Here is a 12145-nt window from a genome sequence, read left to right on the forward strand (position 1 = left end):
ATTTCCTAATTTTGTGTGCATAAAAAATAACGTTTCTGCAAGCTAGCCTGTAAATAGAAAAGGTAACAGATCTTGGAATAGAAACTCGGAAACTAATTGGTAATTGATCCAATTCTCAATTTCTGACTTGCCTAAGAAAGCAGGATCTATGTGCATTTTCTAATTGAATTGACTGCCAATTTTATGTTAGTCTTACCTTTTAATTACCTTGCATGAGAAAACCACTGACTCTCCTAAACTGTCTCTGGACTCTCCTGATTGAGCACTGATTTAATCTCCCCTTAGTTAAATCTATTTGGGTATTCCCCCAAGGCCATTCACCTGCATGAATGACATTTATTAAAGTTCAATATTAGAAGACACTATATTTCACATTAAATATCTTATCATAAAGATTACGATCACATTTTCATGACAATACGCCTCATACTTCAGAAGTCATTATGTCACATCTCAACTCATTACACATTCCAAAGGAGGAGAACACTTTTAAAAGCTTTGTATTTCTCATTATGTTTATTTTCTCATCCACTTACTAGGACTGGACCATATTTCAGAGTTGCATGAATAGTGAAGACAGATTTCAAGGAACATCAGAGTTATGATGGCATCCTTAACTTGACATTCATAGAAAAATCTGAAAGTACACGCTTGGCTTGTTTTATCCAGAACTGCACTTAATTTAAATCCAGCTCTATTTTTCCCTGAAGTGTCTGCTGTATTTGATATATCTTCAGTTTCCATAAGCTGTTTACACCTGCTCAATATCAAGAGTATTCCATACTCAGAATAATTTAAGCCAATTTGATGATCTGATTTGAATAATGACATAATAAAGAAAACAAGCCAGCAGAATCAGAAAAACACAGGGCTTTAGAGCTGAAAGACTGTTAAGAGTTCACTTTATTCCTTTCCCTCCTCCTCTTAGTTCCAAAGGTAAGGCCTTTGACAAGGCCCTGTGGTTAGTTAGTGGCAGAGCCTAGTCCACAACCAGTGGCTATCAGTTCTTAGAGGAGTGTTTTGTCCATAGTACCATGTTGCAAATAGGTAAAGCCAAGGGTTATTGTTACTCACTATGCTCTAGCAATGCTAAATAAACAGCAATATGTAAACAACTCTGACCAGTGCACTATACATTAGAATATCACTTACCACAATTAGTATTCCTTTTTTGTTGTTCTTTTGGCCAGATGCATTTGAATTAAAAAGTGAGTGCTCTACCACAAATCTCCAGCCTTAAAATCCCTTGATTACACTGGTGTCCAATGCCTTCTGCCTACATCTTTCCAACAGCCTCCATATTAGTCAGCAGACTTTGGGAACTTGGGTATGTCTGGACCCAACAGAGTCCTATTTCTTTCTGTTCAGAAAGCTCCATGATGTACAAATGAGATGTGTTGACCTTCTTGGATACAACTGAGCTACAATTTTTAAGTCTGCAGAGAGCATATTCTGGAACCCCTGGAAGGTGAGGTATTTTCCATTGAAAGTAATTACTGGCTTTTCTGAAGGTGGACAAAGATTTAGGCACTCATCTCCAATTCTCCCTTGGGCCACGTGCTGGAACAACTGAAGCCCAAGTGGTTCATACCATCTGCCTACTCCATCCATGGTCCAGAAATCCAGGTTTCCTACGGAAAATCTTCCTCTTATAAAGAGGAGAGAAACACAAATCAAAATTGAAAAACCAAGAGGAGAAATTGTGCCATAGCCACCAGAAAAGATGATCAAGTCCCGGTAAATGGAATTTTATGTGGTTTGGAAGGTCAAGAAGGTTGTTTACTATTGTTGTTTACTCCTCTTCTTGTGTGCCAGATACAATCCTTTATTCTAAAACTAGTGCCCTGTGGTGTCCAATGGATAAATCAACACAATCACTTCTAATGTACGTTGACTTTCCATTTTAGGCAACATTTTGAGGCCATTTTTCTTCTGTAGAATAATCTGTCAAATAAACCAATGAATGTTACTAACTGACCAGAAAAGATGCATTTTTGTTCAATTAAAAAACAACAAAAAAATCTATTGTACTTTCACATATATGACATGAAGCTAGATCTTACTATTCTCAGTGATAAGGAGGAGGGGGTAAACCTAATACAGCTTTCTATAAAGTAACACACATTTAAATAAATAGTAACACACATTTTTAATAAATAGGCACAAGAATGAGCAAATGAGTAGAATCCTTGTGAGTATTTGCAACTACTCAGAAGCTTTAGAAATTTTTCTTTTGACCTAGCTTTCCAGGGGAGTTTATAAACCCCTTAAGAAATTTAGTTTCATTTGTTTATAGATTTCCTTCTCATTTGGCCCATGATGCTAATAACGTATTCATTCTCTAATAACCCTTTTGTCAAGACTTAGTACCAAATATCATGAGGTTATTTTTAAAAATCAAATTCATTTTCAAAGAACGAAAATCTGGCATCTTGATTCTGAAATAATTGTGAAAAATATGATTCACACTCTAAAAGCAACTTCACATAAGAGCTTCTGACTTCATATTTATTTGAAGCAATAACATTAAGGTTAAGATAGATATCAAAATACAGCTGTTTTAACATGTTGGTTTAACATTCAGTTGATTCTGATATCTCTAGTCCTATGCCTGGATGTCTGTCTATCCATAGTCTGTCTATCCATAGTCTGTCTATCCATAGTCTGTCCATCCATAGTCTGTCTATCCATAGTCTGTCCATCCATAGTCTGTCTATCCATAGTCTGTCCATCCATAGTCTGTCTATCCCAGCACATAGGCCTGTATTTCTTAAAGATATTTTGAGTATTTAATCATGTTCTTGATTACCTTCAACTGAGAGAATTTCATTTCACAGAAGAAAGACAACTTTTTTCAGTCATATAATCCACAGGTTGATGTTACTCCCCCTTCTTACCACACGCTTTGAAATATACATTTGTGAGGAAAATAATGGGAAAGATTCATTCATGCTCCAAAAACATATTGCCTTATTGAATATTACATATTTTACAAGCTTCAAAAATATTGATTTTTGCTTAAAAATTAAAATTATTTCCCCCCATGCAGTATACTAGAAAATTCTGTCCTAATTTTAATTTAATACTTTTTCAATAGATATGTGATCTCCAGCTTGTTTCCAATAGTCCTCTCTGACCATAGTCCTATATAGGATTATATAATTAGGGTAAAGCGATGTTGACCCCTTGCATAGCTGTACCTTTTGGTGTGTTGGTAACTGTTCTTCTTAAAAGGAGACAGCTCCCATAACTTTTAAAGACCCTGCTTCTGTTTGCTTCTCCATGAAAAATGATTTAGCATAACAGAAAATTTAAAAATATATTAGAAACTCACAATTTTATTGTTGACAATGCTTCTTTTTAACATGGCATAGTTATACTAACGTAAAATGCTTAAATACATACAAACATCATTGTGAGTTACACCTCCATCGGCTTTTCCATAAAAGTAATTTCTTTCATATCTTAAATCTATGTTTTTCATTTTATTTGCTTTTTATGGAATAGTTTTAGAACTTCAGTTTTATTGATATTTGTCTTTTAGTTGGTATACACTGACATTTCTTTTGGCTTCAAATAAATTAAAAATATTTCCCAATAAAACCATCTCACCAAGGACAAAGTATGGTCTTGGAAGAGAAGTTAATTTTAACTAACTTCCATTTCATTCTGAAAATTTTAAAATAGGTCATTGATGTTCTTCCTAATGTTATCTGGTATAATAGGGGAAAAGGTATCTAAAAATGCGTATCTGTGCTCATACCTATCTCAAAAATTAATTTGTATCACTAAAAATATTAAGGATAGAAAGGACCAGAACTTCATCAATAAATGGAAGTAATTATTTTCTCATATTTAAGAAGACAGTCAATTTAATCATAGTTGATTAGACTCGAGACAACTATATGCAATCATTATGCTCAGTAGAATATTAAAACCAAAATAAACTTCATTTTTACTCTTTACACATTTGAAAATCAATCCAATCGTATTCTCTATTGATTCCACTAATTTCCTTCATATACTTTTGAATCTATATTATGAGAAGGACAACTCATTCTGCCTTAACTTTGTCCATTTAACATGCTATGATGAAACAATCCCATGGAAACTCCAAATAGATGCTGCTAACTTAGTGCTTCTGAAATTGCCTTTTGTGTGCTGTCAAGGTAATTGGAATCCCATTTGATGGATGTTCTAAACTCTGAGTCCTTTATCTATATATATTTTATTGGTTAGTCTTTAATCACATTCCAGATTACAACAGTGTTGGCTCATCATTATTTACTCATTTTCCCTGAAGTTCCATTACATAAAAATCCTATATAGCCTGAAGTCTAATAGTAGAAAGATTCATTTACAATATTCATTTTAAAAAATGTAACTTTCACTTTAGAACACCAGGATCCTCTTTAGACCTTTATTACTCCCATAAATTATATAGTTAGCAACTACAGGCACATATTTAGGTACAAATTTAGGTCTTTGATGGATATGAATCATATGACTGGTTAATCTTCTACAGAATATATCGAATCAGTTCCTAAGAATCTTTTCTCCATGATTCAATTTGAAAGAATGATGAACTGATGAGCCTCAGTGTGTGTGTGTGTGTGTACGCACTCATGCTAACTATATGCCCAACAATCCTGTCCATGAACAAGTCCTGCCTTCCGTGCCTAGAGACACAACTTTAAAAATATAGTTTTGAAGAATCAGGTTCTGAGATAAGGTTCTAGGGAAACAAAATGAAAAGGCTAAATACAGTCAACCCTTGTTTATGGGCAAGAACTAGACTGATGAAAGTGTGTATTATAATATCTATAGTTAAGGCCCCATAGAATACTGGACTGTCCACCTCCATCCCATGGTTGGTCAACAGCCAGGCTTCCTTCAGAAGGGGGAATAGGAGCCAAGTTTCCATAGCTGGGTTGGGCTGAGTGTGTGTGTGTGTGTGTGTGTGTGTGTGTGTGTAAGGGGGTCTCTGGAGCCCTCATCCCAGAACTCTTTCTTACTCCCTAGGCACCAAGGAAATCCAGCTCCAAGACTTCGCTCCTTTCTTCTCAGTTGTAGTTGGTGGTGGTTGTGAGTAGTATTACTCAGTTGTGTTTTGCCTTGTAAAAAAAGTTAAACCAAACTCACATAGTTACAAGTTGACTACAATTTTGTTTCCATGGAGTTATATAGGAGCTATTCATGGTGCCATTAATAGATTAAAGAAGTGTATGTATATTAACGTATGTGCATATTTGAGCAGTGATATCATTTTCAGTAATACATTTTCCTTTTATGGTGCTGGATACCTGAAAACCAATGAGAATTTTTTGACAAAAAGGGAATATGTAAGAAATGTCACTCTCTACTCAAGGCCAGTAGATATCTTGAATATACCTATAGCTAACAATTCTAAACAATGGCAGGGTTTTTAACACTACTGACATATTTTTGCTGCATACTGTCTGAAAATGTCTGAACATTTCACTAAAAGATATACTGAATGAAGATAGTGGATTGCCCAGGTCCAATTCATCAGTAACAAAGTGATTATTGATAATATAAATCAGAATCACCTCTATCTTAGATGCTTCCCTTCACTTTTATGTCAAGTTAAGAACATTGTTAATGAGTGGAGTTATTGGAATTATCTATTAGGAGTGGTGGCTACACATGAAAAATAATTGTTTGATTATAATATTCATTGAGTTTCTAATCGTCTCCTTTACAGGAACTATTCAAGGATTTCTAATTGAATTTATGACCTTGTACTGAAATCACATCATGAAACTCTTTATGTTTATTCATATAAGCCTCCTTATTTTATCATTATATTTATTTTTCCTTCATAGTATGTCTTTTGTACTCCAAAGAAAAATGACTTATTCAAGAAGTTAATTAACTAAAGCAAAATTTACTCCTATTATCTTCATATTTAATTAAGACTTCTTATTTATGTCATTGCCTTAGCAAGGACTACAGGTATTTCTGAATGTCAGTCTCTTATCTAGTTCCCTCAGCTTTTAAATGTAATAAAGTGCCTGGATTCTTTATTTGGTATTTCAGATCTCCTTTCCTTCATGTCACAAAAGATAAATTTACACGGCTGCACTGACAACATCACAGCTTTGAAAATGAGTCCACCCGTTCCCTTATAAATAGTTCAGTCACTTTAATCCATCTTCCTCTGCCCATCACTCTAATGTCAATGTTACAAGTTGAAGAATGCACTTTTCTCAGTTTCTAGTTTTAAAGCAAGATTCCAAAAGTCTATTCACTTAACCAGCTCACACTGACAGAGGTAGCATTTGAACTAACAAGATGTCAATCAGCAAGCATTCTTGTTTAGGGATATTTGATAATGGTGTCCTGGCATTTCTGCTTTAATGAACATTCAATGCTAACAATGGCAAGAGTCCACCACTCCTAGGATGTGTGTAGGTGAAAAGGGTTGGGTGCTGAATTATTCATTTTACTTCTGTCTGTTTTCAGTATAATCGTCCATCATCTATAGCTTTCATTATGTTGGTGCAAAAGTAATTGCAATTTTTGCAGTTATTTTTAATCTTTTAAACTGCAATTACTTTTGCACCAACCTAATACATAGTTCTGGCAGCTCAGTCCCAGAAATGTGTGTGTGTGTGTGTGTGTGTGTGTGTGTGTGTGTATTTGCTTGTATCATTTATCCTAGCCAAGTTTTTCTTTCTTTAATATCAACTTCTCAGTGTCCATAGCTTTGCATTTATTAAAGTTTAGAACAGAACTAAAGTGAAAAGAATACACAGGATACCTGTAGATCAGCGTTTCTGGAGAGATTGGAAAGTCTCTGTAGGTCATTTAATCTACCATGAAGGAAACAGATTTTGATATCTATCTGAGATCAAGGACCTGACTTGAAAAGTCCTTGAATTGTCATGAAGTTATAGAAGATTCTCAAATGAGCTGAAGCAGGTACTAAGAAGTTCATTTGTGAATTTTATCATTTTGCCAATTCCTCTCCTTTGAAGTAGCACCTGTTCATAATCAGAGATTATTTGTGGATTTCTATAGGTTGCATAGAAGAAATTTATACCCAACACTCAACATCATCACTTGCTAAGAGTTAAGAATATTTAGCTTCACTTTCCAATGCATAATTTTCTTTTCACTTGTGAGACTTCCCTGCTGCAAACCAGAGAATAGCTGTTTCAGCTAATAACTTGAATTTGCATTCTCCAGTTTCCTGGTGTGGAGTTCTACACCAATCATGATTCATTCTGAATCACCAACATCCTGGACAAGAATTCATATTTCTCAGTCTTTACTGGAGAAGTAAGTTGGGTTTTATGGCTTGAAAATCCCAAGTCTTTTCTGACTACAATTTCATTATAAACCCCACAACTGCAGTCATAAGCTTTTGCATTTCAAATGTCCATATTTCAAACCAGTTTTCTGTTCTAAAAGCCCACCATAAATAGCCAGTGTGATTTAACTTTTCTTTTCAACAATGGATATATTGCTGAACATTTATCTGTTAACATAGAAAGAAGCTAACAGCCTGTTGTACTCACACGGCACGGTGCGGAGGTAGAGGTTGTCACGAATGATTTGCTGAAGTTCGTGGTCCACAGAACCCTTCTGAAATCGTAAGTTGAGGTAGTGACGAAGATCCTTATCAACAATTCCTCCTAGAAGAATAGAGTTTCTTAATAAAAAATGCTGGAAAATACTTTAAGTATGTATATAATTTGCTTCTGTCATATGTATAATCATGAACCCATTTAAAAGATGCATTATTTCACATTGCTCTTTTGACCTTCTGAAACGTTTACTGCCATAATAATAAAGGATAACATTTACTGAGATAATTGTCCACCAGTTCTGTGTTCAGTGTTTTACATGAATTTGTTCATTTATTTTTCATTTAGAATGAAGGCAAAGCTACATATTACTCCTGAACTGATACTGAAATAGCTCTCATTGAATAGGTAAAAATCCCTCCCTCCGTCCCCCCATTTTGCATTCTCCCTTTCCCCCAACCTTTGTCAAGCAACAGTCTACTTTCTGTCTCTATGAATTTGACTACTCCATGTATCTTTTATAAGTAGAGTCATATAATATTTTCCCTTTTGTGAATGGCTTATTTCACTTAGTATGTCTTCAAGGTTTGAAAAGATTTTTGTTATTTAAAGTAACTATGGATTGAGATAAGTAGAATGATATGAAACATTAAAGAAAAATAACTACACAAATATTACTACTTTACTCCCTTTATAAAATCAAAGTAATTTCTGTCTTATAAAATATGTGGAGATGTTTTTAACTCGATACAAGATTTTAAATAATTTAAGTATTTTTATCACTATAATAATAATAATTATATTATTATGATAGAAATAATTTTGAGTTTAATTGCCATTACAATCTAATGAAAAACAAGCTGGTCTATAGGTAAGAAAACCAATATTGTGGATATATCAAAGGCTAATTTCATATTTAAAGAATTATATTAAATTATGAAGATTTATCTAAGGCTCTTATTATTCTTATAATTGAAAGAATAAATTATATCTCAAAATACTTACAAAAATATAAGTAAAAATTCCTATTCCTAAAGACCTTACCATTTCAAACACATTAGGGTAGTTGAGCCAAGACAAAAAAATTAATGATAGAAGAAATAGAAAATTTGTAATAGTCACAAAAATCATATTCTGTTGAAACCCTTTTGAATCTCAAAATTGCAATTCATCAGTCTATTTGCACGACCATGAGCCCATAAAATAGCATTATGTGGGTGTGCACATGTGTGACACAAACACCTTGTACTCAAACAGTAGTTAATATATTTGCAAACTATACTGAGGGTGCCAAAAAATGTATACACATTTTAAGAAAAGAAAAAAATGTATTAGAATTGTAATATTCAATATATACCAATAACAGAAGATGAATACAAGGCAGGTGTATATATTTTTTGGCACTCCTGGTATATTGCAATATTTCTGAAGTTTCCAAATCCATTGTTTCAGTTGTCGCCTAATCTGCTGGCACAGCCTCAGTAAGATGCCATAAGAAATAGTATTTTTAAATGCATTGACTACCAAAAGTCTCCCTCTCCAAACAATGTTTCTTATATATTTCTTTTTTTTATTTTTTTTTTAAATTAAATTTATTGGGGTGACAATTGTTAGTAAAATTACATAGATTTCAGGTGTACAATTCTGTATTACATCATCTATAAATCCCATTGTGTGTTCATCACCCAGAGTCAGTTCTTCCATCACCATATATTCGATCCCCCTTACCCTCACCTCCCCCCCCACCCCCCCCTTACCCTCTGGCAACCACTAAACTATTGTCCGTGTCTATGAGTTTCTGTTTCTCATTTGTTTGTCTTGTTCTGTTGTTGTTTTTGGTTTATATACCACATATCAGTGAAATCACATGGTTTCTTATATATTTCAATAAATAGTCTCAATGTACTTCTCCATAATATAATATAATATGTGGAAAAAAATGGTATCAAAACAAAACATATTGCTTATTGGGTGCACATAAATATTACACCCAGAGTGCTTGCACATATATTTTCCAAATTCAAAACCATTTTCTCAGTCAAAGAAGCAAAGCAGAAATGAAAGTCACTTGAAACTGCTATCACACACATCAACAATTACTCTTTATTTATACCTCCAAATGCCCTGCATTTCCATATGTTGGACTTGTTGACATCACACGGAAGTAGTTTATAATTAGAAATCCTGAAATTCTGTTTTTCTCCCTTGGTCTTTTCCAGTCAGCAGAACGTGCCTATCCTTGCTGTTATAATAATTCACTGCAGCTACAGAGCAAGCATCATGCCTGACTATTCTCAGCTGTTGTTTCTGCCGAATTCTAAGTTTACAGGTCCTTCAACAACTGCACTCCGTCTTTCTTTTCCTTTTTCTTTCTGTCTAATATGTGGGATGTGCCAAGTGGTGAGATGCTTTTTGGCAGCCTGGGGAATATGCTATCTATAGAACAACAGGTGTATTCTGTCCACTAAAGTAATCTAGAATCACTCACCTAATGTAACATGGATAAGCTCACATGTAAGGATGATCGTTGTTCCTGAAAATGTTATCAGTTTAAACCATCTCTGCCACTACAAATATACTACATTAGCCCTCTCAAAAGTTTATCTACATAAGAAAACAACAAAAAAAGCCTGTCTATTCATTCAATGACTTTAACATATCTTTTGATCTAATCTATCGATATCACTATATCAATATCTCTTTTTTTCCATGGCAGGGCCTGCTGAAGCTTCTGAAAACTGATATAAAATTTTTTATTAATTAAAATGAATGATCACAAATGATGTATTTTTTAAAAAAGATTTTATTGGGGAAGGGGAACAGGACTTTATTGGGGAACAGTGTGTACTTCCACGACTTTTTTCGAAGTCAAGTTGTTGTCCTTTCAATCTTAGTTGCGGAGGGTGCCATTCAGCTTCAAGTTGTCCTTTCAATCTTAGTTGTGGAGGGCGCAGCTCAGCTCCAGGTCCAGTTGCTGTTGCTAGTTGCAGGGGGCGCAGCCCACCATCCCTTGCGGGAGTCGAAATGGCAACCTTGTGGTTGAGAGGACGCGCTCCAACCAACTGAGCCATCTGGGAGGCAGCTCAGCTCAACGTGCTGTGTTCAATCTTAGTCGCAGGGGGTGGAGCTCACCATCCCTTGTGGGACTCAAGGAATTGAACTGGCAATCTTGTGGTTGAGAGCCCACTGGCCCATGTGGGAATCGAACCGGCAGCCTTTGGAGTTAGGAGCATGGAGCTCTATCCACCTGAGCCATCAGGTCGGCCCAAATGATGTATTTTTTTGAAAGGAATTTTTCCACCTCTTGTTTCACAAATACTTTATCATCCTTCACAATTTATTATAGTATCCTTCAAGTAATGCAATTTTATTTACCACTATCTTGATTATGGACAATTCTGCTGGCTGCCTACCCAATATTCTTTCCTCTATTCTTTTTAAATTAAGAATCCTGATTTAATTTCATGTCCAAACATGCTCAGCTCCATGACAGATCACGGAGATCATACAACCTTGTTCCCCACTTTCCTAGCTGCCCTGACAGCTTTTTGTAGCTATGTTCTGGCCATCAAGACCTAACAGAGAAGGAGGTGATTTCTTTATTCATTGAACTAGACTTGATATCTGAGTTGTAGTAGCCATATTCTGACCATGAGACAGACGACTCACCCAAGGGAAAAATCCAACATACTGAGGATACTGGAGTTGAATTCAGAAATAGCTTGGATTCTCTATGGCTTCATTGAGCAGCCCAAATAATATAAGCAACTAGGTACTTACCTTAGGCTTTCTTGCTATATGAGAAAAAGTGTGTACTCATATTCTAAAACTATTATGCGTTTTCTGTCATTTGCAACTGTATATGATCCCAATTGATATATATGTGTATAGAAATGCTTTACATGTATATGTACACACACGTTTAAAGGAATGTTTTTCCTTAATTATAGATTTCTTTCAGGGAAAAATTAAGCAACAGACAGTGGGCAATGACTGTGCTTAAAAATAGAGTCCAGGTCTCAAGACTACCTAACTTCAGGTATGTAAGTTAATATTTTAAAGGAAGCTAAAAACAAACAAACAAATAAAAAATGACTTAGTTTTCAGTAAGTATTATCTATTATTGAAGTAAATAAAGAATCTGCTACTTTATTTGCACAGTTATAATTTTTGGTTTTATTGCTATTGTTTGTCTATAGTTTCTGCTTTGTCATTTGTTACTGATACCTGGATCTGGTAGCTTATAAGATACCTACATCAATACTTACATTAAGCATAGCACTGTCAAGTTCACTGTCTCTTAGCTGTCGTACTCTTCAAAAAAAAAATCAGCAGCATTCACTTACTATTATATTTTAATAGTTATTGAGATATTTCATTTAACTGTGAAAGAATTATTTCCTTTATTTTACAAAAAGAAACAACACATTGAAAGATGTAATATCATTTCAAATCACACATTTGTCAGAGAAATCTAGGAAGGATTGGAACCCTATGATTCTGCTTCTAAAGAACATCTACAGTCTGAAGACCAAACTTCTTAGTACAAAACAGTCAAGTCCTTTCTCAACATGACTCCAAACAAGCTTTTC

General features: G+C 34.6%; 1 protein-coding gene across 8 annotated transcripts in view; it reads right to left on the reverse strand.

Annotated features, from left to right (window-relative positions):
• MAGI2 (membrane associated guanylate kinase, WW and PDZ domain containing 2) overlaps positions 1-12145 on the reverse strand; it is a 1294930-nt gene that overhangs the window by 900411 nt on the left and 382374 nt on the right. For all 8 annotated transcript variants that reach the window (XM_074340646.1, XM_074340647.1, XM_074340644.1 and 5 more), the window contains one exon: positions 7545-7661. In XM_074340646.1, coding sequence (XP_074196747.1) covers positions 7545-7661 — 117 coding nt within the window. Of the gene's footprint in view, positions 1-7544; positions 7662-12145 lie in introns of those variants that run through there.

The sequence above is a fragment of the Rhinolophus sinicus genome, linkage group LG09, assembly GCF_036562045.2.
Source record: "Rhinolophus sinicus isolate RSC01 linkage group LG09, ASM3656204v1, whole genome shotgun sequence".
Classification (NCBI taxonomy): domain Eukaryota; kingdom Metazoa; phylum Chordata; class Mammalia; order Chiroptera; family Rhinolophidae; genus Rhinolophus; species Rhinolophus sinicus.